The sequence below is a fragment of the Aedes albopictus genome, chromosome 3, assembly GCF_035046485.1.
Source record: "Aedes albopictus strain Foshan chromosome 3, AalbF5, whole genome shotgun sequence".
Lineage (NCBI taxonomy): Eukaryota > Metazoa > Arthropoda > Insecta > Diptera > Culicidae > Aedes > Aedes albopictus.
In genome coordinates this window covers 235308639-235336396 of record NC_085138.1, presented here as the reverse complement: position 1 = coordinate 235336396, position 27758 = coordinate 235308639, and the positions used below count along the sequence as shown (strand labels likewise).

The window sequence follows — 27758 nt, the reverse complement described above, 5'->3', positions numbered from 1 at the left end:
TTCTCAATCATATATAGAATTTTTTTTTTGAAAAAGACACGGACACGTTTTAATGCTTCCAGTGAGCTATTTACTCTTTGAAGGAAGCACGACACTAGACAACGGACTAGCATGCAACGCCCAGTGGCACAGCCGAAAACTTTTCCTGACAGCTGCGGCGGGAATCGAACCCGCGCTCCTTAGTACGATGCGACTAAAGGCTTGGTGACCTTAGCCACACGTGGTCTTTTTAAATATTTCGGCCTTCTTAGCTTTGGCGGTGTGCAGATGTATTAATACGGTAGCCAGGACTTGCTGGAGAGTAATCCTGCAAAGATTGTGTTCGCAGGAAGTCCGGATGATAAAGGATGACGTGGAGTACAACTACTGATGAAATGGATTGACCAGATTGAAAATGGGAAGAATTTTACATTCTAGCGTAGAATTATGTGATTTTTTCAAGGTGAGCCTGGTCACGTTTCTGAAACCATTTGAATTGACTGACTCAGATATTGTATAGGATGCAAAATGGCAATTATGGCACTGGAATTTGCTTGCACAAAAAAGGTTGTTCGTTCATGGACGCTGTACACTTTTCCCAATAAGGTTGAATCACTCACGTTCGTCATCAGAGTACTGTTTGTAACGGATCGAAACAAAAACAGCTTGAAAAATTACCCGAAGAATAAAAAGGTAAAACGTGTGGGAGTGGGAACCCACAGCGGTGCGCATCTTTTGTTAAAGTGGGTGGCATGCTCGCAATGCCCCTTCCATTCCTATCGTCAGCGAATCAAAATTTTAACAAAGTTGCCTCATCCACGGTAGGTATACAAATGAGCTCCCATCGTCGATTGACGATTCCTGGATTGACTGTACGATTCAATTATAATAATCGTTGAATGAATTTTTAATGTTTTCATTTTGGTGCGTAATGTCGTTCGAGGGAACTCGATGGGGGGCGGGGGCGAAGAAAACTTAGAAATTCCGAGAAAAGCTGGTTTTGAAATAGCTAGGTAGGTTGGTAGGTAGGAGTCAAGTGAGATAAAACTGAATGATGAATGAAGGTACTGTCTTCATACTATTTCGATTCATTGCGCAGACCTCCACAAGATTGGGCGGCAAACATGTCAAAAACGCCCTCGGGAGCAGTTGTATATCGATATCTGGGTTCACGACGGACGACGACGACCGTTATCAGCTGGAGTGGAATCCAAACGGTACCGCAAAGAGTCAATGTGCCAATGTTGAAGTAAATCGTGAACAGAGAACGGTTGTGATTGAGGGTGGAGTGGAATTCCGTATCAGATAACTAGAAAGATTGTTGAAATGTACACAGAACAACGGGTGGTATTAGATGGCATGGATAAATGAATCAGATTGTCTCAATTTATTCCTTTCTCGTGCCTGCCAAATATTTCATTCTTGCATCGGAGATCTGATTGTTTGTCGAGGTGTAATCAATAACATCCGTCATTTAATGTCGACTAGATTGGCCTGCCTTTGTCATGTTTAATATTTGGGCCCATTCAATGTTTTTTGGACGAATAACACGGACCTGTATGAGGTACGACCATGTGAAAGATGTTTGGGATTGGTTTTTCGTACGATCTAGAATACATAAGATTTTCTCAACCCTTTTAGGTATAATATACACATTGTTGTTTTAACACTATATACGAAGTGGAAACTTAGCTTAGAGTAGGAATAGAAAGCTGAACACAAGCCAAGAAACAAAATTTCTCTCAGTTAGGTCCCAACGCCAAAAAGAAGTTAACGAATCGTAGGAAAAACTCAGATATAACAAAAAATATGAAATAAAACAAGTTCAATGTCAATGCAATATAAATGTTGTCTGGGATATTGCGTTTCCTCCGTGAACTTTTCCGCAATTTGATCTATTTTTATGGGCACCGCTAAAGGAAAAAAATCCCACAACGATATTCTGCGGAAGAATTACCAAAATGGAACAAAAAAAAAAAAGACTACTGAAACGCTTCGCACGAGCCCAGATAACACTCTTGGGAGCTTTGATTCGCATTTGAGCGTTTTGGTGCTGTCGAAGAGTTATCAATGTGATTCTCTTTCCTAGCGCTGCTGGGAGTTCGGAAAATCCATTTGTCTTCCCTGGACACAGTTTTTTTTTTTCAAATGGGAGAAAAAGCTTCAAGTGCAATCGTTGTTGAAAAATTGGTAGGGAATTGGTTGAAGGGTAAATTGTTAGTTTGTGCATAACTGTGCATAAATGACACGTATGATTGCTATTGTTTTTCAGAGTTGACAAGCAATTCATAACCTATTCAAAAAACTTTTACGAAATGCTGATGGATATAATTTGGATATAATTTATATATCTTGTAACACATGTGGTAGTGGTATAAAGCAGCAATGGCATTTCCCGTAAAGTGTAAACACATAGCAGCTGCAAATAAGAAACTGGAAATTTTTATGTAGCAAAGATGCCTGAATTACAAGTTGAATCAAGTGTACTAGGAAACGAATATGTATTGTGAATGTTACGAAAATATGGCAGTCTGCAGTGGGCTGGTTACGTAGTACGAATGTCAGAAGATAAACTTGTAAAAAAAAATCAGTAGTGGATCAGCTACAGGTGCGCGACTTTGCGGACGGCTGTGAACGCAGCGCTAGCTGTATGTGCTTGATCGAAACTTATAGGAAGGTTCTCCCTCTATACGCTCGTTGCTGAAGTAAAACTAGGCTTTAGCAATCAAAATGTAAAGGTAGGTAATGCTGCTTATTTTCACATTTTTGTTTACTCATTGATGTGTTTTAAACGCGATTACCGCAGCGGGAAAACTTTTGAACGATGGAGCCCTTCTGCGCCGTAATCCCCAAACGGGTAATCAATTACAGATCGAAGAGAATTTTGCGATGCCATACTCGCAACTGTTGATTATGACTCCATCGTCACCCAGGAGTGTATTTGCATAAATTTGCTTGGTGGGTACCTGAGCGTCACCGGTGGCGTTGTCATAAAATCGATAAACTCCATTAAATTGTTTGTGCGAAAATTCCTTCTATTATGCCGCGGACCTATCACGTAAAGTAATATACTCTTTTCTTTTCGTTATCTTGCCCCATCTGGTTAGTGGCGGCTCGGCCTGAGCCTGGGCCTGGGCCAGGCTAAATCGAGGTCGTTCTGGAAAAGTAAACAAAATTCGATGCTGATTATAGCTTCCTCTCGCTACCGGGGAAGGAAGTAAGCGTCCCAGAGGGACCAAATATGATAAATGCGGTGCGGGAAGCATTTTTGCGCTTTATTGATATTACTTCCATCAACCGATGTAACGTTGTTGGATGTCAGTTGTCGTTTTTGTACACTCCTTCAGCTGTTGGTTGGCTGATGTTGTTTATTCTTCGACCAAAATGCCAATTTAACGAGAAATTCGACAGAATGCTATTGGCATGGCTGTGAGGTACGTAACATCATTATTTCGTTTGGAATAAATTGCACCAAGAATTTCATTGTTTATTTCATTTTTATTGCGAGGCTAGTAATTGGTGGATGAAAAACAAAAACATCAATTTGGGGATACTTAGTTTGAAGACAAAAAATGGAAATACATAGCATAGGATGAGGCATGGAGCCAGGTTCTCATCCAATGCCTCATCCTACCTTACCGATCAGGCCTCTGCTGTACATAGTAGCCATCTCCATTCCACTCGGTCCATGGCTGTTTGTCTCCAGTTCCGCACCCTGCGTAGGGTCCGCTGATCATCCTCCACTTGGTCGTCCCACCTAGCTCGCTGCGCACCACGTCTTCTTGTACCGGTCGGATGACTCTCGAGAACCATTTTAGTCGGGTTGCTGTCCGACATCCTGATGACGTGACCCGTCCACCGTAGCCTCCCGATTTTCACGGTATGGACGATGGTTGGTTCTCTCAGCAGCTGATGCAGCTCGTGGTTCATTCGCCTTCTCCAAGTCCCGTGTTCAATCTGCACTGCGCCGTAGATGGTACGCAACACGTTCCGTTCGAAAACTCCAAAGGCGCGTTGGTCCTCTGCACGTAGGGTCCATGTTAACGAAATTTCGTGCCCGTAGAGGACTACCGGTCTAATCAGCGTTTTGTAGTGTCTTTATTAATAGATAGTTATCTTCGTGTTACGGCGAACTTTATTCGATCGTAGAGTTCTGCGGAGTCCGAAGTACGCACGATTTCCTGCCACAATGCGCCTCTGAATTTCTCTGCTGGTGTCGTTGTCGGCGGTCACCAGTGAGCCCAAGTACACGAATTTTTCAACCGCCTCAATTTCATCACTGTCGATAATTCGGGATAGTGGGCGCGATGATTCATCCCTGGAGCCCTTTGTCATCATGTACTTTGTCTTCGACACATTAATGACTAATCCGATTCGCCTGGCTTCACTCTTTAGTCGGATGTACGTTTCCGCCATCGCCTCAAATTTACGAGCAATAATATCAATATCATCGGCGAAACCAAGCAGCATAACGTACTTCGTGAAAACCGTTCCACTCGTGTTTATCCCCGCTCTCCTAATTGCACCCTCCAAAACAATGTTGAACAGTAAGCACAAAAGACCATCACCGTGCCGTAACCCTTTGCGAGATTCGAACCGACTCGAGAGTGTCCCTGATACTCGAACTACGCACATCACTCGATCCATCGTCGCCTTGATCAATCGTATCAGTTTATCCGGGAATCCGTATTCGTGCATAATCTGCCGTAGCTGTTCTTGATCGATTGTTTCATACGCCGATTTGAAATCGATGAACAAGTGATGCGTGGGCACGTTGTATTCGCGGCATTTCTGCAACACCTGACGGATGGCGAACATCTGGTCCGTTGTAGCGCGTTCACCCATGAATCTAGACTGATATTGCCTCACGAACTCTCTTGCAATCGGTGATAGACGGCAGCATAAAATTGGAGAGAATATCTTGTGGGCAGCGCTCAGTAGTGTGATCGCGCGATAATTCCCGCAATCCAACTTGTCGCCCTTTCTGTAGATGGGACACACGATACCTTCCATCCACTCCTCCGGTAATACTTCCTACTCCCAAATCTTGGTAATGACCGAGTGTAGTGCTCTAACCAGTGCTTCTCCACCGTATTATAGTAGTTCGCTTGGTAGTTGATCTGCTCCAGCGGCTTTGTTGTTTTTCAACCGACTAACTTTCTCTTCAATCTCTTTAGGGGCTGGAAATCTTTCGTCCTGCGCACGTACTCCTAGATCTGTTACCGCGCCAACTTCGGTGCTTGAAACATCGCCATTGAGGTGCTCAACGTTATGCTGCCGCCACCTCACGCTCGCTCGTGAGAATATTCCCGTGATTATCTCGGCACGTGTCGGCTTGTGGCACAAAGCCTCTGTGCGAGCGGTTCAGCTTCTCGTAGAACATTCGTGTGTCCTTAGCGTGGTACAGCTCTTCCATCGCTTCGCGATCTCGTTCTTCCTGCTGGCGCTTCTTCATCCGGAAGACTGAGTTCTGCCTGTTCCGCGCCTGTCTGTAACGTGCCTCATTCGCTTTCGTACGGTGTTGCAGCATTCTCGCCCATGCTGCATTCTTCTCGTTTTTCAACTGTTCACATTCGCCGTCTTACCAGTCGTTTCAGTGATTCGGTGTCGCGAAGCCTAGTGCCGTAGCCGAGGTGGACCGGATGTCCCTCCAGCCATCTTCAAGTGTAGCTGCGCCAAGCTGCCCTTCCGTTGGTAGGGCCACTGCTAGCTGCTGCGCGTAGTCTTGAGCCACTTCTACGTTACGCAGCTGCTCAATGTTGAGCAGCGGCGTTCGACTTCGACGCATGGTAATAACTGTCGAAAGTTTTGAGCGCATGCATACAGCGATCTGAGTACTGATCCGAATCTATATTCGCACTGCGGTGCCTCGTCCTATGTGATGTTTAAGGGGGTATGCACGCCATACCGAGGGCGGCTCACCTGAGGTTAACTCTGGTTTTCTTCGTCACTTCATGGTTCGTTTGCAAGAACTACCGACCGATCTACATCAACAGCAAACTGGTTATAGTAGTAGTTGGTAAACAAAAGCAACAAATTGCATCCTTCAACAGACCACTCGTGTTATGTGTCTGGATGATGGTATTGATAGGGCTCTCTTGCCAAAGCTTATTGAAACCTTGGTGGATCTTAGTTCATTAACGCTTAGTGCTTGCTTCAAATCATGAGTTTTCTAGTGAGTTTGATGTCGGGGAACCCCAGTGATTTCGTTAATACTCGTTAATGCGAAAAGTTTCCGGTAACTTTTGCAGAAGTTATAGTTGCACAGACTGTGGCATCACTGTGTGGACATCACGCATTATTACAATTCAGGAAAGAATATCATCCTCCGAGAATGATTTAGGTCGTCCAAACTGTCCTTGAGTATGGAACTTGTAATCTACAGCTGCATTTTTGCTACTTTTAAGCATAAGCTCTATGGTCATCTAAATGGTTTGAACTTAAAGAGCTTCTAGCCATACAATTTGAAATAGTTTTGGAAAGCCCTAGGTCAGGGGTTCCCTTTTTTTTGAGGCGGCCATCCCTTTTAAGATTTGTAAAAAGATCTTAAAGAATAAAATAAACGAATCCGAGTTATTTGAGTACAGTGGCGTAGCCAGAAATTCACTGTGGGAGGGATTTTCGACGATCAATGATATTTGACACTCACATTTTGTAAACAATAATGCCAAGTACATCAAGTTCGAGTCGTAGCTTAAAGACGAGGTTGCTAGATTTACAAAATAGCTAGTGCATTTGGCTACAAATGTCCTAGTGTACAGGTTAGAAACTTCTGTGCAGCTTTGAAATCTATTTAAGTAATAAACTGAATCCATTTAGATAAATATTCTTTTCGGAATTCTATTGGGAAGTAAAATAACTTACCGAAACATAATTTGAAATTGTACGCAACATTGATGAACTAAATGAATGTATGCATAAAATATCACTATATGTTCCCACTTTTAGGATCGTCTCAACTCAACGTGCTCAATATAAACTAAACCGAATTTGAATGTTAGTCAGGTAGCAAGCATATAACTGCAATCTTCATCAGTGGAACCATCACACCTTGGTTGTCTCATTTCATACTTGTCGTCGTCGTCGTCCGTTGTTATAAGGTGCTAGAATGGGTCAAATTGCCTTCCAGCATGTACAATGATTGCTTTTATTTTGTTATGCAGGCAGGCAGATTGTATATATGCTGAAGCTGTCTTGCAAGGCGTACTTGTGATTTATTTTAAACACATGTGATGAAAATAAAATCAGCAGGTAAGTTAAGATTTTTGAAATTTGCTATATGTCTTTCACGTTAAATAGTAGGAATTCAGATCAGGATGATTTAGACAGAAATTTCGAAACTAAATCACGGTTCTGCTCTGTAAAAACAATTCTACTTCTACGAAACTTACAACCAAGCCGATTATCCATTCCACACGAAGGGAATGGATGATGATGATTTGATGATTTTCACGGAAGAGGAGTTTTGGATAAATAAAGAGAAAATCAATGGTATTGCGAAGGAAGGAATTAAGCTGGGATTTATCTTGAACAAGATTTCGAAACCAAAGGGCTCGATTGAACGATTCCGGGCAAAAATAATAATTCTAGGCAGTTAGTACACAAGAAGATTAATCGAATTCATCATAATCATTCCTGCTTTGATGCATTAACATTAAATTGCCAAAGTTTTGTTTAAAATCTATATTTGGTTTGTACATGTACAACAGCAGTTACATATCGGCTTGAAGGCACAGGTTTTATAAGCACTTTGACATACAGCCGATATAAGTACCTACAGTTGAAAGGGTCTAACAGCCGATATAAGTAACAACGGTTGAAAGGGCCTATAACTATTTGAAAAGCTTGTTGGCACTGAAAGCTATCACTTAGGCTTTAAAACAGGTTGTGTTTAACGGTCACATCATTACAAATATTGTTTTTACAATTGTTTTAAAGAAAGGTTTAAAAATGAGTGAATGGACTACCGTTGGTAGGTACTCTTTTATTTACATAAGTATTACACATAGTTTCATAGTAAACATATGTACATGTGGTTGTTCAAAGTGCACTCCCAAATTAACGCATACACAACAAAAAAAGTTTGCGAAGAGGATCCCAAAATAGCCTGCTTCATGACCAGATAGGTATTGTCGCGCTTATCTTTTATTAGAGTCCTGCGGCGGTCGTACGCTCGCAATGCATACCGCCGCATGACAGTCGCAAGGCAAAACAAAAGAAAAAGTGTTCCCGCCAAAAACAAAAGCACGTGGGTTTCGCGAAGTGACAGATGTTTTTGAATGTATTAGTGACGAACGGCAAGAGTAGCTCAGTGGAATGAGTGTTCTTGCTGTCAAACCCCATATAGTGGAATTATATACTTCTAAATCTGGTGACGCTGTTATGATTAGTGACTGTCGCGCTAATATCAGAAGCCAGAGGCAGGTAATCGCCATATTCTGATTTTTCTTGAGAGGCATAATATGGACATTTTGTTTTTATTTTAACGCTTCATATTTTCATTTTTCAACGATTCTTTGCTTTATTTTAATCCGGCTAGCGTGAAACAACTGAACCGAATAAAAAATCTACTTCATCCCCATCAGAGCCCACTATCTGTACCTTCTCTTTATACCCGTTTTCGATCGCGGTGTTTTCCTTTAATTCAATTAAAGACGAGCTATTGAAACATCAAATGCAAATAGGCGTAAAAATATACAATAAAAAAAAATCTGAATCTCATTCAACTCTCATTCACGGTCTGGCAATCCGGGCTACTGATGGACAGCAGTTTGCAAACAGCACAAAAGAAGAAACAAAAACTCAACATCATTGTGAACACTATGCGGTTGCGGGCTGAAAAGGTAGGTAATTCCTTGCTTTTGCTCTTCCATCATCGTTCCATTGATGACGATTCCTCCCGCCCCAACTAAATACTTGCTTACTCGGTTATGACCGACCACATCGATGTATAAGCGCCCGCTGCCGCGCCGGGGGCCAGACACGTGTGAGATGGGAAGTTTAGAACCTACCTACGGGAAAATTATGCCTTATTAATGCAAGCCTCATTGTTCCCATTCTTGTCCGAATAAAGCTGCTGGTTCTTCGGTGGTTAGTATAGGCATGGGAGCAGGCCAAAATGGAATGGACTGTTCGCTTTAGGAAATAATACGGCGCCCTATGATGACGTGAAGCAATACAGGAAAATACAGGTAGGTACACGCTCAGAAATCCGTTCTGATAAACGTGAACAAACAAACGCAAATATGAGAACAAGCAAATATACACCGTGAACTGGAACTAGTTCCAGCTGTCAATATGGGCGTTCTCAAAAACGTGAACTCTAGTTCACGGTGTACATTTCTTATTGTTGTTATCGTTGCTATGCATAGTTCCCGTTGCCGTGACTGGGAGTTCACGTTTATCGGAACGGATTTTTTTGCGTGTAGACGTTAGGGTGAGTCATTGTGATTGTTGTACCCTAGTGAGGCTTTGTAGTATGGAATATTGGAATTCAGCATCGTAAGCGCGAATGGTCATGAATTCAATTCCCTGACCCACCACCAACAATTTATTGCCATCACTGACTCTCTTCTGCACAACTGCTGAAACAAAATGTATTACTGGATATTCGGCCACACCTAATGGGTCTCGTTGACCATTGAACAGCCGCCGGAGTCTTGTTTCAGGTGTTAAGAAACGGGATACATGTCTTGGGACTGCAAATGCCCAGACTGAAGCAATCTTATGGTGGTGGTCGATTTCGACCGCATGGCACCGTTATGACCTACGTAGCCGACTCCGAGCCCCTGAACCACATCTTGTATAGCATCTGAACTAGCCATTTGCCAAGTTCACGCGCCACCTCTTCTGTAGCTCCAAGACGATGTGGGTGATAGCCGTTGTAACGGCATTCCAGCCAAAATCTTCCCTGACACATCCTCTGGACAAGATTGTCCGGAGTAGTGTCCTCCCCGCATGTGGCAAGCATGCGGTCACGCATTGTGCGAAAACGCGGACACACGAACAAAACGTGTTCCGCTGTTTCCTCTAGATCAGCACAAGCCGGACGTTCGGATGAACCCGCAATACCGAAACGATGTATAGATACCTACGGAAGCAACCATGGCCTAAAAGGACATGATTCAGGTGAAATGTTATTTTACCATAGCGCCTGTTAACCTACCTATGTACCCTCGGGATCAACCTGTGGGTCAATCTTCTTTTGGTCGAACTGTCTCCCACGCGCTGCCATTTGACCTTGGCAGTCCTACGTATACCTTATGTGCCGCGCAATTCGAAGCACTTTATGTCTTCCCTGATCTGCCGTGTGCAGCATAGTTGTCCCATGTTCTATGGGAATTCCTATTAACATGGGACAACTATGCTGCACACGGTAGTGATAAGGATACCGAAAAAACCATACCAGTGATGAAGCAGAGCGCATCGTGTGACACGGAACAGTACGCCATCGCAATCCTCAGCTACATCAGGTTTTAAGTACTTCCCAGCTTACCACGGTAACTTTCGGTACTTAGCACCGTAGCCCACGCCAGGCCGCCATACCTTAGTATGAACTAGCCAAAAGCTTGTGCTTACTGGCATATATCGCAGAGCTATTTGCAGGCATAGCTCTTTTGCGGGCGTAATCAACGTGGCACTCGAAGGTAAGCTTATCGTCGATCATCACCCCCAAGTGTTTGACGAAGCGCTTCGAAGTGATAGTGCAATGGCCTACACTGATCACCGCTTAGGCATTGAAGTCACCTGCTATTACAACCGGGCTTTGCCCAGTCAGTAAGGTCGTCACACAGTCCAGTATCTGCGTGAACTGCTCGATCGACCACCGCGGAGGCGCATAGCAGCTACAGAAGAAGACCCAGTTTACTTTGGCGACCACGATGCCCTCATAGCTAGTAGACATCAACTCCTGGACGGGGTGTTTACCCGTCGTCCATATCGCCAGGCCATTTTCTGGAACCATCCGCGACCCAATTGCCGTTGCCGGTGGGTACTCGGTATAGGTTCGCTATGATGGCGATATCCGTCAGAAACTGCCGGACAAAGCAGTTGCTGAGCTGCGTTACAGTGACTTAGGTTCAGGTGCGTTACTTATTTGCGTCCGCCACAGGTAGCTGTACCAACGCTACCTATGTCCTTGCCGGGGCCTTCCGTAGCCGAACGGCTACGATCTCTTCCACTTCGGTGATCTCATCTAGGTTCTTCACCTTCAGTGTCGCTTCTGCTGTAAGAGCATTCATCGGGACCCCTTCGCTAAGGACCTCTTCCGACAGAGTTTTGTAGGCGGCGCCCTTACGCTCCTTGTCGCGCTTAAGCTTGAGGGTCATTTCACCCGTACGAGTACGTCTAATCCTGCGCACGTTGGCTTCCAAATCCACGAGCTTGGTGTCGCTTCGCTTCGCCTTCAAGACGTTTGAGTATACTTAGACTAATCGATCTTGTTGACAAGCGCCTAGCATTGAGGGCCAGACAGTTGCTCACCTAACGGTTGCCTCACCCGCTTTTGCCAATGTTTATCAAAAGCAGTTGCATTTGCCACAGCCTTTGGGCTTTCTGCGTAGGCGAAGGTCTCCGTCTGGGTAGACGTCGTAGGCGTTGCTTTTGCCGGTTCTGCCGCTGCTGCAGTTTCCACAAGTCTCTCGTGGTTTTGCTTGACCTCGTTCATCGACTTTCGAACAGGGTTGTTTAAGGTCCTTGCTTGTGTTGAACTTCGACGATGCAACGTCAATGATTTTATCATGCTCATTTTTGGATCCCACGAGTAGCACAGGAAAGAAGATCCACCAAGCCAGAGCCCTGCATTAACGCGGTAAGGGACGAAAAGCCTCTGTTAACGATCGAGCATCTTTTTCACTCCCTCGATCACTCATTCCTCGGCACGGGTTGCTTGACACCTTGAATTCGAGTTAGTAGTCCTATTCTGCAGGAAGAACGAGATCGCGAAGCGATGGAAGAGCTGTACCGCGCTAAGGACACACGAAAGTTCTACGAGAAGCTGAACCGCTCGCGCAATGACTTCGTGCCACAAGCCGACATGTGTCGAGATAATTACGGGAATATTCTCACGAGCGAGCGTGAGGTGGTCGACAGGTGGCGGCAGCATTACGATGAGCACCTCAATGGCGACGTTGCAAGTACCGAAGGTGGCGTGGTAACAGATTTAGGAGTATGTGCACAGGACGAAAGACTTCCGGCCCCTGACCTCCAAGAGATTGAGGAGGAGGTTGGCCGGTTGAAAAACAACAAAGCCGCTGGAGCAGATCAACTACCAAGCGAGCTTCTAAAATACGGTGGAGAAGCACTGGTGAGAGCACTACAGTGGGTCATTACCAAGATTTGGGAGGAAGTATTACCGGAGGAATGGATGGAAGGTATCGTGTGTCCCACCTACAAAAAGGGCGACAAGTTGGATTGCGGGAACTATCGCGCGATCACACTACTGAGCGCTGCCTACAAGGTGCTCTCCCAAATTTTATGCCGCCGTCTATCACCGATTGCAAGAAAGTTCGTGGGGCAATACCAGGCTGGATTCATGGGTGAACGCGCTACAACGGATCAGATGTTCGCCATCCACCAGGTGTTGCAGAAATGCCGCGAATACAACGTGCCCACACATCACTTGTTCATCGATTTCAAATCGGCGTATGATACAATCGATCGAGAACAGCTATGGCAGATCATGCACGAATACGGATTCCCGGATAAACTGATACGATTGATTAAGGCGACGATGGATCGAGTGATGTGCGTAGTTCGAGTATCAGGGACACTCTCGAGTCTGTTCGAATCTCGCAGAGGGTTACGGCAAGGTGATGGTCTTTCGTGCTTGCTGTTCAACATTGCGTTAGAAGGTGTAATAAGGAGAGCGGGGATTAACACGACGATTTTCACGAAGTCCGTTCAGCTGCTTGGTTTCGCTGATGATATTGATATTATTGTTCGTAAATTTGAGACGATGGCGGGAACGTACATCCGACTAAAGAGTGAAGCCAGGCGAATCGGATTAGTCATTAATGTGTTGAAGACAAAGTACATGATGGCAAAGGGCTCCAGGGAGGAATCACCGCGCCCGCTATCCCGAATTCATATCGACGGTGATGAAATCGAGGCGGTTGAAGAATTCGTGTATTTGGGCTCACTGGTGACCGCCGACAACGACACCAGCAGAGAAATTCAGAGGCGCATTGTGGCAGGAAATCGTGCGTACTTTGGACTCCGCAGAACTCTACGATCGAATAAAGTTCGCCGTAACACGAAATTAACTATCTACAAAACGCTGATTAGACCGGTCGTCCTCTATGGGCACGAAACATGGACCCTACGTGCAAAGGACCAACGCGCCCTTGGAGTTTTCGAACGGAAGGTGTTGCGTACCATCTACGGCGGAGTGCAGATGGAAGACCGGACTTGGAGAAGGCGAATGAACCACGAGCTGCATCAGCTGCTGAGAGAACCAACCATCGTCCATACCGCGAAAATCGGGAGGCTACGGTGGGCGGGTCACGTCATCAGGATGTCGGATAGCAACCCGAATAAAATGGTTCTCGAGAGTCATCCGACCGATACAAGAAGACGTGGAGCGCAGCGAGCTAGGTGGGTCGACCAAGTGGAGGACGATCTGCGGACCCTACGCAGAGTGCGGAACTGGAGACAAACAGCCATGGACGGAGTGGAATGGAGGAGGCTACTATGTACAGCAGAGGCCACCCCGGCCTTAGCCTGATTGGTAAGGTAAGGTAAGGTAAGTCCTATTCTTAGCCGGAAACTACCGTCTACCCCCGTTGGTTTGAACGACACCTCATGCAAACCAACGGGGTTAAATTTTAGTTTGAACTTCTAGCAACCCTGTGGGCGACGGAAAAACATACTGCTGGCAGCTTTGTTTGATGTTTTGTTTTGATTCTGCGTTCCGTTTCATCCCGTTCCATTAGCAGAATGACGTTTGAACCATTTTTAATTTGAACGATGTGCAGATTAGAGGGGGTAAAATTGTGGTAAAAAAGTGGGCTTCGTGGCCGTGCGGCTAGAGGCGTCAGCCATCTAGACGTTTCGTAAGCCTCGGAGTGTGGGTTCGATTCCCGCTCCAGTCGGGGGAAACTTTTCGTCGAACGGAAAATTCTCCACTGGGCCACTGGGTGTTATGTGTGTTGTCCGTTGTCTTATGTAAGTGCTTGTTCAGTCTGTACAACCTCTGGTTGAAGACGGTGTAGTGTCTTTTAAAAATTAAAAAGTGTTCAGATTAGATGTGGTCAAACGACCATAGGCCTTACTTACGGGAATGCCAAGTACACGCATTATCAGTTCTTGGTACTTGCAGAACACTACGGTATGAGCGAGGTGGTTGACTCTGCCCGCCATCCGAGGATAAAGGGAGTGGTAAGACCACCCAAGAAGCTGACAAAGCACCAGCATTCTACCTTGGTGGACTTTTCATAGAGCGCGTCATGGGTGTTCGTTGCTGCATGGCTACAATGCTAATCTTGAGGGCACGATGTGCACCAGGCCCTCTCCGAAGCAATGGGTTCCGGTGGCCATGGAGAGACGTAGGGTTTGGTGTAATGGGTCGGGAGTGTAGTCTTGTGTTATACTTTGCCTGTAGGCAGGGATGGCATGCTCCTCAGTGTGAGTGCAAGTGTGCGCGGAATGCCATCCCTGCCTGTAGGATTATTATTATTTATTATTTTTCTTTATTATCGAGATTTTCAGCCCTCGGCTGATTCATCTCGTTTGCCTGTAGGAGATGGTCTCCAACCCTACAATACCTGGACCTGGGTCGTTCAGGAGTAATTCCTTCATTGCTTACAGAAGAAAAAAAAAGAGCTAGAGATGTTTTTGGCTGGAACTCCGTTTCATCCGCTATCGTCCATATCGTATTGGAACTTTAGAGGAGATGGCACGTGGACTCGAGTAGTAGCTAAGTCATTCGTAATCAAAAGGTGGCCCCAGAATTCAGAGTCGGATATGCAGCTCGTATCGGTGCCCTGCGGTCAAACTCGACCCTTTTTTCGGACAGTTGATCCAATGGAACCCGCGAAAGACTTGCTGGTATGAAACTGTCGTGACGGCAGCCAGTAGGTCTTATCAAGGTTGGATTCGAGCCCACGGTTTCTACACCTATTGGTCCGGGCAGGTAAGCTTCTAATCTTTGATGTGAGGTAAACAATTCAGGAACTAAGCAAATACTTTGTGTCTGCATTAAAAATAATGCTGGCCGCAACAGAACCACTCGCGAGCTAGATTTGGCAATATTCTACTTTTTGTTATCTATTTTGGGGGTAACCTGTTTTGTATGAAGACATTTCATATAACCCTCGAGCGATCGCGCTGTTGTATTTTGTACAACACGTTGAAAAAATCTCGCTTTTTGTACTCTGCATTAGTGTGGTGCTGACGCAGGTAGTCAACCGCGCGAGTTACGGAAGGATAAGAATGTTTAGCGACGGATAATTCTCATAATCCAATTTCTTATAGGAACAGATAGCATTTCGAACATGCTCAAATATTTCAAACGCTAAGGATGTTTAAAGAAAAATTATATTTGCTTTCCCGAATAAATGCTATGGTTTTCATAGCAGCAATTATTATTTAAATAGTGCCTGTTAATGTAACATGTTTGCAGAACTTTTTCTGTATTTCTGTATAACTTTTTCTTCTTTTCCTTATTGTCCAGCTGATTTTTTGCAACATTATCTTATTACTCCAAGATTTAATCTCTGGCAAACGTATTGATATACTTCGCACTACTTCCAATGTAAACAATTCGCATCCATAAATCCAACAATAACGATAATGCAATGTAACATATGTCGGCTTTCTCATCCCCTCCACGAGGGAGATAATTAATTTTAATTCATCCGAAAAAACCGGAACCGCATTTCCGCGACCGCACATAATGCCCTCATCGCAGAAGGGAAAGCGCACATATTATCCTCCAGGACAGCAGCAGCACACGGTTTACCAGATTGGGAACAGATGCCTGATGTGCGCGGCGCCGTATGCCTCTACCTACATCTACCTGCAACATTATTTTCGTACCAATTCGAAAAACTTTCGCCCATCGTCGTGGTGGAAGCCACCAGCCAGCAGACACCAACATCAGGACGGACACCCGTTGAAAAATAATCCTGTAGAATACCCACACTCAAAAGTGTGTTCAAGGGCTGTTTCTCTCGCTTTCCCTGTCCAAAATGGATTGAGATGGAACAAAAGTGACGTGGATCGAATGAGTATACTGGAGATGATTGTATGAGTATGGGCTCGGAAGAAGGGGACAAACATCTCCAAACGGAAGGGGTTCCTTCCGCACTGGGCCTCATCGCCAGTCACGTGGTACGGATATGGGACGATGACTACGACGATGTGCCGAAGAAGAACACGCAAGCGAAGACGGCGAAAAAAAGGAAGTTCAGCCTTCAATGTTTGCATGGCGGTGGCCTACATGTGTGCTTCCCTTCTTCACGGTCTACAGCTGTCTTTTGATTGCATGCTTGCTTACAATAGGGCAGGCAGGCAGGCACCACCACTACATTATATCCTCGAAAGTTGAGCCAAGTCGAGCCGAGCCGGCTGCCAAGCCGATGCGATTGTGCTGCCGATATGGTGGAAAAAGAGCATGAATAATCTGTGGAACCAACAAGCAGCCGTCAGCGGCAGCATTGCTCTATTTAACGTACACCCACTAGGTAGGTATAGCAGAAGATACGATGGGTGTTGAACTTGATGCAAGCCTGCTGCATGTGTAGTACAAGCAGCTAACACGTGGGTACATCCGATTATTAGTGTATTATCCTGGAGCCCTCTAAATTATAGGATGTTCATTTTGCTTCGGGAACACGAGTCGAATGAGTTGAGATGAAGACAACATTGAATCAATATCAGATTATTTATGCAGATTATTTTTCCTCATTTAGAGCGATATTTTGGGACGATGCACATGGCCGAATTTTGAGTTGATTGAAATTTTCGATATTAAAATTTGCATCGAGGGTACTATAATATCTTCAACTTTTGCATATTGATTAGCAGAAATGCCAATAAGACCGGTTGTTTTCTACGGAAATGAGACATGAAGTATGCTCAAGATGAATCTGCAAGATCTCGGAGTATCGATATGCAGAGATATTGTTTGTGACGATAGAGGATGATCCTCCAACATGCGTGATCTGGCGAACTTTGGACTTTTTCAATTTGGTACTTCTGGGGATTAATTTTGATCAAAAATTCCCTTAAACATTGACCACCATGTCAAACTATTGCAACAGAATACTCCAGCGGCTCAGCACTCTGAAGAAGAGCGAAACCGAACTCAAGAGAACTTCGAGAGAAGGACAATTCCCTGCTGGAGTTGCTGCAAGTCGCCGAGCAGAAATACGCCAACATTCGGACGACATCCAGCAGCTGTCCATCCTCAAGGAAAAAGTCCAGAAAACTAAGCAGCAGTTCGACGAACTGAAACTCGCCCGGGATCAGGCCATCGAACGGGTTAACACCAGCGAGGAATGCTGGAGGAATCACGAGGAGATGATGAAGAAGGAAATCGAACAGCTGGAGGAACGCCTGTCCGACTTGAACTCGCCGAATTCCGCTCTGCACGATCAGATTCAGAGTCTCAGGATGAAGTTCTCGATTTTGGCAGCCATGGAGCAGAAACCGACGGCCGACAAATCAAGTCGATCTCGGAGGAAGAGAAACGTTCCGTGGATCAGCTGCTGCAGATCATCAAGTACCTGCAGAAGTAGAAGGACATTGCGGTGGCCAAGTTCTGCGGTCGGAAAATGTGCGAGTGCAGTCGGAGCTGATGATGTTTCAGAAGAAGCTGGAAGAGGTCCAGGCTGAGTTGGCAACGGAGCGGTAGAAATCTGAAACCGGAGTTGTGACGGCCGCCAAGCATGAAGACATTCTGAGGAAGCTGGATACTTTCAATGCCATCACGGACAGCAATCGGGTGCTGCGAGTAGAACAGGACAGTCTGAACAATAGGATCAGGCAGTTGTCGGAACGTTTGCTGATGGCGGAAGATGAGCTTCCCGTTGCAGGTGAAGGTTCGAGAATTCATTTATTCATTATTACTGTCAACAGGTAAAATACACACCCCAATGACAAATACTTAATACTCAACTACTTAAAACTAACATAAAATCTTCTTAAATCTACTCTTATTAACTGCACGGGAAACATGAAAATCAAAAACCTCATAACATCTATTGAAAACACTGCACATACTTTGAAACGGTTCGTTAACAGCATAGTGTGAACTAAATCCACACTTTTGGCTCAAAACTAAACGAGCTCCGGCCTTTTTCAACCGCGTTTTGAATAGCAGGCAGTTTCCACACGAATGAATGGATACCACGTTTCAAGAGCGATAGTAGACAGTACGATGATTTGCCACACAGACTACAAAGCCCGACTTGCCAATCTAGGGATGCTCAGAATTCCCGTCTCTTCAGACCTTATAGAGACTTACACTGGTTACAATAGTTGGTTCTAGAGTAATTCAAACTTAAAAATGAGTGCGACCGTAGACTACGTCTGCGAGTATTTATTTTAATTTTCCCGAGTAACTCAGGACAGTCGATATTATTCTGCAAGAGATCACCAATGAAACATGATTTAGCAACATTTCTCCTTGCTTGAAGAAGTTCCAGGTTAATGAGCCGACAACGGTCTTCATAGCTGGGCAAGTTAAAAGGATCTCTCCAGTAAAGAAATCGGAGGGCGAATCGAACGAATTTGCGCTGTATTCCTTCAATTCGTTGGATATCAGACATGTAGTATGGTGCCCAAACTACAAAAGAGTATTCTAGAATAGGACGAACCAAAGAGCAATACAATGCTTTCAAGCAGTAAACATCCTTGAATTTTTTTGTGAAGCGAAAAATGAACCCTAATTGAGAGGAAGCCTTGGACACAATATACGACACTCGATGTTTGAAGGACAGTTTGCTGTCTAGCATAACTCCCAAATCTTTAACTGTAGTCTCACGCTTTAAACTAGTAATATCTAAGTGGTAGTTGTGTTGATACGGCAAATGCTTTCGACCAAAAGATATAACCGAACACTTCGAAGCATTCAATAGCATCCGATTACGATGGCACCAATCAGCAAAAGTCTGAAGATCCTGCTGCAGGAAAGATGCATCATTTGGAGTTTTAATAACCTGGTAAAGCTTTAGATCATCAGCGTACGATAATGTTAAACATTTCAGGATAAAATTGACATCGATCATATACATCAAAAACAAAAACGGTCCAAGATGGCTTCCTTGTGGGACACCAGAAGTGATAAAAAATGGCAGTGATACATGATCACCAATTTTAACTGAGATACTACGACCAGTCAGATAAGAGCGAAGCCAGTTGAGTGAGTTGCCATCGAAACCCAATTTTTCAAATTTGGCAAGGGAAATCGCATGGTTCATTTTGTCGAATGCCGCGGAAAGATCTGTATAAACAGCATCCACTTGATGACCCTTTTCCATCTCACGGAGGATGAATGAAGTGAACGTTGCCAGATGGGAAGATGTTGATCGCTTGGGCATGAATCCGTGTTGATTCTTCGAAATATAATGTGCACACTCATGAAACAACTTATCGAGGACAATAAGCTCAAACAACTTGGAGATGGCACTCAGCGAGGCAATACCACGGTAATTAGCTACGTTCGTTCTGCAGCCTTTCTTGTATATGGGAAATACGAAGGAGTCTTTCCAGCAGGCCGAAAATTTCCCAGTAGTTAGCGACTTGTTGAAAATTCCGGCAATAGGTGTTGCCAAAGAAGTAGCACATCTTTTATGTAGAAGAGATGGAATACAATCCGGACCATATCCTGTGTATGACTTCAATTTTCTCGAAGCACACATGACTGTATCGGAAGTAATGGAGACCTGGAAACCTGGATTAGGCAGGTGCGGGATGGTGGAAGTTGTAGTGTTGATATCCTCGCAGTAAGTACTTCGTCGGTGCACACGCTTCGAAACTGGGTACGGAACATATCTGCTGTTTCTGTCGTAGAACACACATCCACACCTACTCCATTGGACATCGATGCCGGTAGACCTTTTTGATTCCGCTGATCATTAGGCCGTCCCTTATTTTGCAAAAATTGGAAATGTTATAAGTTCATTAGTGGAAAATGATCGTTTTAGCTAAGAAATGATCGTGTCAAAATTTGAAGTCCGTATCTCAAGGCTAAGTGGTCCCTCAAGGGGCCTAAAGTTGTCAAAAATGGTATGGGACCAAAAAAAAAACATGAAATTTTTATCGACATAAAAATATGCTGTTCTACTAAAACCGGTGATTTTAGGTCCCTAATGGGCCGAAAATGTGCTTAGAATTGCGATATCTCCACTCGTTTTTGAGTTATTGAACAAAGTAGGGTAGGTTTCCTTCAAAATCTAAAAAAGTGGTCAAAATTGCTGATTTTTCGGTTGTTTTTTGTCAATAACTCGGAAACGAGTAGAGATATCGCAAATCTAAGCACATTTTTAGCCCTTTAGGGTCTTAAAATCACCGGTTTAGAATAGCGTTTTTTTTTTGTCGAAAAAAATTACATGTTTTTTGTCCCATACAATTTTTGACAACTTTAGGCCCCTTGAGGGACCCTTAGCCTTGAGATACGGACTTCAAATTTTGACACGATCATTTCTTAGCTAAAACGATCATTTTCCACAAACGAACTTATAACATTTCTAATTTATGGAAAATAAGGGACGGCCTACTGATCATTCACGTAACGCCAAAAACTCTTAGGGTCTGACTTGAGGCGGCTTTGAATCTGGATTTGTTGTGCGTTGTACAGATGATCATTGAGCCTAGAATACGCTTCATTGGCGTCAGAATACGCGATCTGAACGGTATTTACTATGCTTTCTAAGGGCTGCCCTCTTAAGTCGCTTAAGGTGTTTTAGTTGCGAGTTCGACCAGGTGGGTTTCATTGGCTCAGTTCGAGTTCGAAGCGGCACATACTGTTGAATAGCATAGAGAAGAATACTAGATAATGACGAAGCAGCATGATTTACATCGTCATCGTGAAGCAACTCTGTCTGATCCTTCCGTTCGAGAATTGAGCGTTAAGATCGAATCGGCTGTGAGTGAGAATTTTACTCTGCGTTTGGAGGCAACCAGATGGCAGCAGCGTGCCAATGGTGGAACGCTCGAACAAGACCAGCCCCGAGGACTGGAAATGGCTGCAAACCGAGTGGGAGAACCTGGCTAAGATGCTAACACAGAAGAAGGACTGCTGAAGAAATCCAGCGAGGAATTGAACTCGAACACTGAACAGTTGGCAGGATCTAATGAGCAGCACAAGATGTACGCCGAAGAGTTGGATGTGCTGCGACAGGGCGGAGCTAAAATAACTACCGAGATTGGTGGGGTGAAGACTACTCTGATGAAACGCGATGAAGATCTTAAGAAGTTGACCGATGAGCTGCCCAATAAGGAGGAACAGTTATGAGATGCCAAGAGCAAGGAGCAACAGATCCGAAAGATTGCCAAGTGATACAAGGATTCATACATCGAGTTCAAGAAGCAGGTAGATGAGAAGGATAGCGAAGGTGCTAAGAATGCGGAAGGTGCTGGGGAAGGCACTGGTGAAGGTACCAGTGGTGAACAACAAGAGAAGTCTACGGAGAACAATTCGTCTGAACTCAAGAGAGAAGTTGATACTTCACTCCGTAATGCTTGAGAAGACTGGCAGAAGAACCGCCAACCGGAAAGGTTACAATGAATGATCGTGCGGATGGTTGTGCCCGCATAGAAAGTGTGAAAGATGGAACAGTAAAATAGTGTGAAGTGTGTAGAAGGGCAGCAGATCACCGCTATTCTTGGACAGAACTTCGGTTTTGTAGGTTTTCAAGAACCCCCCTCCACCTTACGTCGGGCAGTTTCATCATGTCCCGACGTCGACCGAGTCCGTCAACACACTCGTTACCCCGAAGGCTAGTACGTAATGCCGCCAGCGTACAGGATCTGGTGGAAGCTGGTGGTGAAAAGTGGAAGGTAGAAGGGGCCCTGATTAGAAAAGGAAAGATCAGGTTAGAGTAGGATCAAGAATGTGGGAAAGTGTAGAGAAGAGGCCGGAAAAGTCCGAAATAAAGGTGTATGAAAGTAACTTCACGTGAGATTTAATGTACTATGTACAGTGCGAAGATTATCTGCCCGCAATTAGCATGAAGCATGTCGATCATGAGATGTTTTTTCGGGGAGTCGCAGGAAGGCTTTCTTTTGAGCTAGTCGGCAGTTACAGAACATGAAGCCAAGGGAAAGTTTAGGCAGCAGTGTTATGATAGACGTGGACACTTGCGTGATGGTTTAGAACTTCGCCTACCTCGGGTCCTTATTAACGGCAGATAACAACGTTATCCGTGAAATACGAAGGCGCATCAACGGTCCAATATTCACCCTCGCACCTACTATATACTATGTGCAAAACGCTGATGGGCCTGGTGGTATTCTACGGGCACGAGACCTGGACTATGCTCGACTCGATGTGTTCAAGCGTCGGGCACGAGACCTGGACTATGCAAACACTCCAAGTGTTCAAGCGTCGGGTGCTTAGGACCATCTTTTGCGGTGTGCAGAAGAAAGGTGTGCGGTGGCGAAGAATGAGGCACGTCCTTACTCTACGGCTACCAAGCATCCGGAAAGTGAAAATATCTGGGAGGATACGATAAACAGGTCTTGTTGTGAGAATGCAGGACAACTACACTGTAAAGCTGGTGTTCGCAAAAAGGTGGGCGTATCAGGTGCAGAACGATCTGGTAAAGTAGGGCGAGGATGGAGGACTGCAGACACGAACCGAGTGTTGTGGTGAGAAATTTTTGATTAAGTTTTATTATTATTGTAATGTAACGCTAAATAAATGAAAAAGAACATATCAGTTAAAATTCACATAGGGTATTGGTTCCCTTATTAAGCATGTGGCTTCCGTTTTCATACTACGAAAAACAAAGGATTGAAGCGCTGTTTGCTTTGTTTCTTATTTTTGTATTTTTTGTAAGAAGTGAGCACCCATGAAAACTAAAAAGAACGGAAGCAATCGGTGCCGTAAGCGCTTGTTATCGAATAGGATGAATATGGGAGCTTGAGATTACTGGTGGCACATATACCCTATATGAGGAATAAATTTAAAAAAGTTTTGAGTTGAGAAGTGTATTTAGGCTTTGAAGGGCTGATAACAACTTCATTTTTTGCGTGATGGCGTATGAATATAATTTGTACAGCTTGTTTTGTAAAGGTGCGTTCTATTTACTGAGTAAAAAGTACAGCTTTTACAGCTTTGCTGATTTTCATTATTGAAACACTCGACAAACAATGGGGAAAAGGATGAAGGTTTAGTGGGACATTTTCTTTATGTATCCCACTGAATGGGTTGATACGCAGATTCTAAAATTTGTCAGGTGAACTTAGCTTACGACGTTCTATGGTTTCATGGTTCTATGGACATGGATTCAAAGCTCCAAATTTGATAATCCTTGAAAAACAAAGAAGATTGCGTTTTGCATCGACAGTGCGTATTGCTCTAGAAGTCCGTAATACGTTTTGTTCAGATAACCATCGATGCGAGACTAACAGTAGATTTTTGAAGGGTAATCGATAGGATCATCCAAGCATCTTAATAACATAATTGGGTCGAAAAAGACAATATACAGGTCGGACTCGATTATCCGGAGTCGAGTTCTGTGTATCACCATATTCTACTGAAGTCGTGAACCGTTCCATTGAGTGCTGTGACCTGTTCACAATAGATATGGTAATGAGGGATCCAGAAATAGGTGTTTTCATTTACCGTTCTGGTAGAAATTCAAGTATAAGCAAAAGAGTTGTTGAGAAATCTCCATATGGAACCCAGTGTCAATTATTCCACTTATTCCCGAAGGCAGATTGTGCAGGAAGATAATCGAAACACTTACCAGTACGTTGGGCTTCCCAGTGCGGTCGTCCACCCAGGCGAGCACCAAATCCGAACCGCTCATCCGTTCGCTTTTGTACGAGAATCCAAGACCGATAAATCCACGTGTATTGACCGTCACCGTGAACACTATATCCTTCTGGTCGACCTTCCACTCTAGCAAATACAACCCGTTACCATCCATAATCTCCGACCTCGACCACTTGTGGTGGATGGGCTCCAGTTTGCCGAAAACCGCGCCAATGTGGCCCAGTAGCAGCATCAGCAGCAGCAGAGCAGTAGAAACACCGGAGCAGTAATTGCTTAATTTGCCCATATCTATGTTTTCCTTCGCCTTTGCCGTTGATTATATTTTGATTGGTTGGATTGGAAAATCACCCCTCGAGCACTTTTGGAGATTTCTGGCACCGTTCTGCACTTCCCAGCACAAAACACCTAGGGCGTACTAACATCGGCCGAGCAGCACTACCTCTCTTCGATATTTCTCACAAGACTTTTCAAAATAATTATCATCGAGCTCTATTTTCTTTGATTATAGCATTAACTCACTCATTCACTCACGCTAATTCAATTATTTGCCCCATGAATTAACCTTCTTCGTATTCATAACAATTTCAAATTTTAGGTACACACTGAAACGGATCGTCAATTTTTCACCTCTAACGTATTCTACTCCGAATAATTCTCACGATCCATAGAAGGAAACTTGCACCATCTTCACCCCGTCGTCAGGTAATAAATATCACTTCCTGTCATCCAAGCCAAATTATTCAAATGAATTCCGATTCTATCCGTTTGATCGCCTGAATGTGTCACTGCGGCCGACCTCTCGAGTGGACCTTGCAAAACTGCATCGCGGCGAACGATCGGGCGCGATGGGTCCCAGGATCGAATCGTTGTTCGGAGGATCGGCGGACGAGCCAAAGATAACGATCGCGAAATTTGCCCAAAAAGCCGGTTCTTGCCCGTCGGATATGTATCGATTACCGCCGGTCGCGAAGAAGAGCACCGCGAAAATAAAACAAAACACACGACATCCAGCGCAAAACGTATGAAAAAAATCCTCGACGCGACGCTGTTCAGCAACGATCTGCACGGCGATGTTCTGGAAGCGATCTGCGCGCACCAACAACAGTCCCAAACGCAGGTTGAACCATCGGAACCGCCGCAGCTACGACGACCGGCTTACACACACATCCCAACCAGTAAGTTGGTGGTACAACATATAACATGCAAGCCGGCTGTTTGGCCATCGAGTTTTGCCGGTTTGCGCGAAAGAGATGGGAGGAAAACACATTTTTTTCTACGCTTTTATCACCGGCCTTCCCTGCTGCAACTACATCAGCAGAAGCAAAGACCTGGGATGGTATTATACATAGCGGTGTGCCTCATCAACGGCCGCCGGCTGGAGAAAAGCAGAGCGCCGCAACCGGTGTGCATCGCATGCGGTAGCTTCGGGCCCTCCAGTTATGCTTCCACCTTTTCGGATGGTGAGTTTATGCGTTGATGGAAATCGGTCAAAATCATGCATTGGCTATATTAATTCACAAGTTAGTAGTGATTTTTGGTGATTTTTTGTGCGAATCAAATTATTTTTACTCCAGACTCCAGAGATTGCTAATGTTCTAATGGGACGCCATTGAAAATCATAGTAACCTATTTAAAAACCGTAAACTATGATGGAAATTTAAAATTCAGAATCAAGGCTAGACTTCTGAGATACACCTAAATAGCTTTTTAGGTCCCTTCTTGAAATTCATTTGCAGATTCTCACAAAATACATACCCGGAATACTCTGGGGATTACTCCCGGAATTTCTTCCAAAGGGCTACCTGCTAGAGTCCCTACCGCAGTTTCTTTCAGAGTTTTTCCTGAATTTGCTTCCATATCAAAAAACAGTTCTTCGTGGGGTTTTTCGTGAATTCTGCCAGAGTTCCGCCTACAGGTTCAACAGTTCCACTCGGGATTTTTCTCAAAGATTATCGTAGGATTTCTCTCAGAGTTTCTCAAGAGATTTCTACAGGAGTGACTTCTCTGGGAAATTTCTATTCTCCCGTATTGTCTCCTGAAGATCTTCCCTTAACTTCTGTTGCAGTTTATCTTGGGATTTCTGTTGAACTTCCCGTGGTTTCTACCAGATGGATTCCCGGGGTTTCTGTTACAGTTGCTCACAGGATTCTTCTTTCTCAAGATACGTACAGAGTTCCTTTAGTAATTTTTTTCTCTATATTTTTTTATCAGGATTTCTCCCTGGGCTTTCCCATTAACGCCCCAGAATTTCTCGTGGGATGTTTCTAAATGTTTCTTCCAGGACTTTTTTCAAAAGTACTCTCTGGACTCATTCCGAAGTTCCTCTCGAAAAAATATCCCAATTTTTTCCAAGGTTTTTTAGGTGTTCCTTTTGACATGCTCCATGGAGGGCTTTTCGGGGTTGCTCTGGTAGCGATTTCCAGGAGTCATTCCAGAATTCTTCGTGGGATTGCTTTGGAGATTTCACCTAGGAAGTTCCCTGAAGATTCTACCGAGTTTCCTATCGTAATTCTTTTCAGTACTTCTTAGGAAAAAATCCCAGTAGAATAATCTCATTACTTAGAAGAAGTTATCGAAGTCTAGGAGTTATTGGCAGAAAAATTTAAGGTAAACTTCGAGAAGCAAAAAGAACTCGTATAGATATCCCTGGAGAAACAACGCTAAAACTTTGAAATGAAACCATGAAGACGCTTTTGAAACCATGAAGAAACCACATGGAATTTCTGAAAAAAAAAACCGGGAAAATCTCAAAAACAAATCTCGACAGAAGTTGGCGGAAAATACAAATGCAAGCCCTATAGATAACCACGGAGCGGGAGGAGCTTTAGTTGAACCACTAGGGAAAATCCAGAGAAACATCTGTAGAAACCCCAGGAGAACTACTGGAATTGGGAAAAGCTATATTGAGAATCTGTGTAGGAACTACAGGGAGAATCCCGGGAAAACTATGTTTGAAATTATGAGAAGAACGCTGGAAAGATTATGTCTGTTTGTTTGTGCTTCTGGAAGGAAACCGTGGAAGAAACTTTCGGAGAAACCCTTATAGAATTTCTGGAAAAAATGCCAGGAAAAACTATAAAACAAATCTCGACAAAATGGTAGCAGAAATTCCAAATGCAAGCCCTGTAGATATAATGAAAGGAACTTCAGTACAAACTCTGGGAAAAATTTTGGGAGAAATATCTGTAGAAACCCCGAGAGAACTTCTCGATTTACGAAAAGCTATGGGAATCTGTGTAGGAGCTCTTGTACCCATATTCGCAAAGTTGACACTTTTTAGTTTGAACAATGAACAATACGAAATTTAAGATTTTTTTTCCCTGTTGACATTTAACTAAGGATTGAATCTTGTACTGTATTAAATAATATTACATATTTACAAATACATACATGTGTTCGCTTTTAGCCTGTGTATGCTGTCTTTGTCAATATTGGTTACGTCAATCACGTGAACATGAGCAGTATTGGGTATAATCCTTGGAGAAACTATATGTTTGTTATTACGGGAAGAACGCCGGAAGAAGTTTCTGAGAGATATCCCATGAGGAACTTCTGTAGAAATATGGAGTAGCATTCTATGAGAATTCCTGGGAGAATCTCTGGGTAAAGTTTGGTCGCCCACTTTACACACTGAACTAATATTGTAACTTAACTTAACCAAAATCTAGTTCATTTCAAACTTACTGCCCCGGACGCCGGAATATCCCTTTGACTATCTGAACCGTGGCCTGGCGAATGCGTCCATCACTCCCTGACCGCTACAATCCGGTCACTGAACCATCCGTGGCGCTGGCCTTCGTTCACAAACAAGGTGGGCCACTCTTAGCTTCTCGGC

The 27758-nt window shown here is 44.2% G+C and overlaps 1 protein-coding gene across 1 annotated transcript in view; it reads right to left on the bottom strand.

Moving 5' to 3' along the window:
* LOC109401562 (MOXD1 homolog 1) overlaps positions 1 to 25358 on the bottom strand; it is a 156458-nt gene extending 131100 nt beyond the window's left edge. Inside the window, exon 1 of the mRNA XM_029868356.2 lies at positions 23895 to 25358. Within this exon, the coding sequence (XP_029724216.2) occupies positions 23895 to 24209 (315 nt within the window). The 5' untranslated portion in view covers positions 24210 to 25358. The remainder of the gene's footprint in view (positions 1 to 23894) is intronic.
* Positions 25359 to 27758: the final 2400 nt, after the last annotated feature.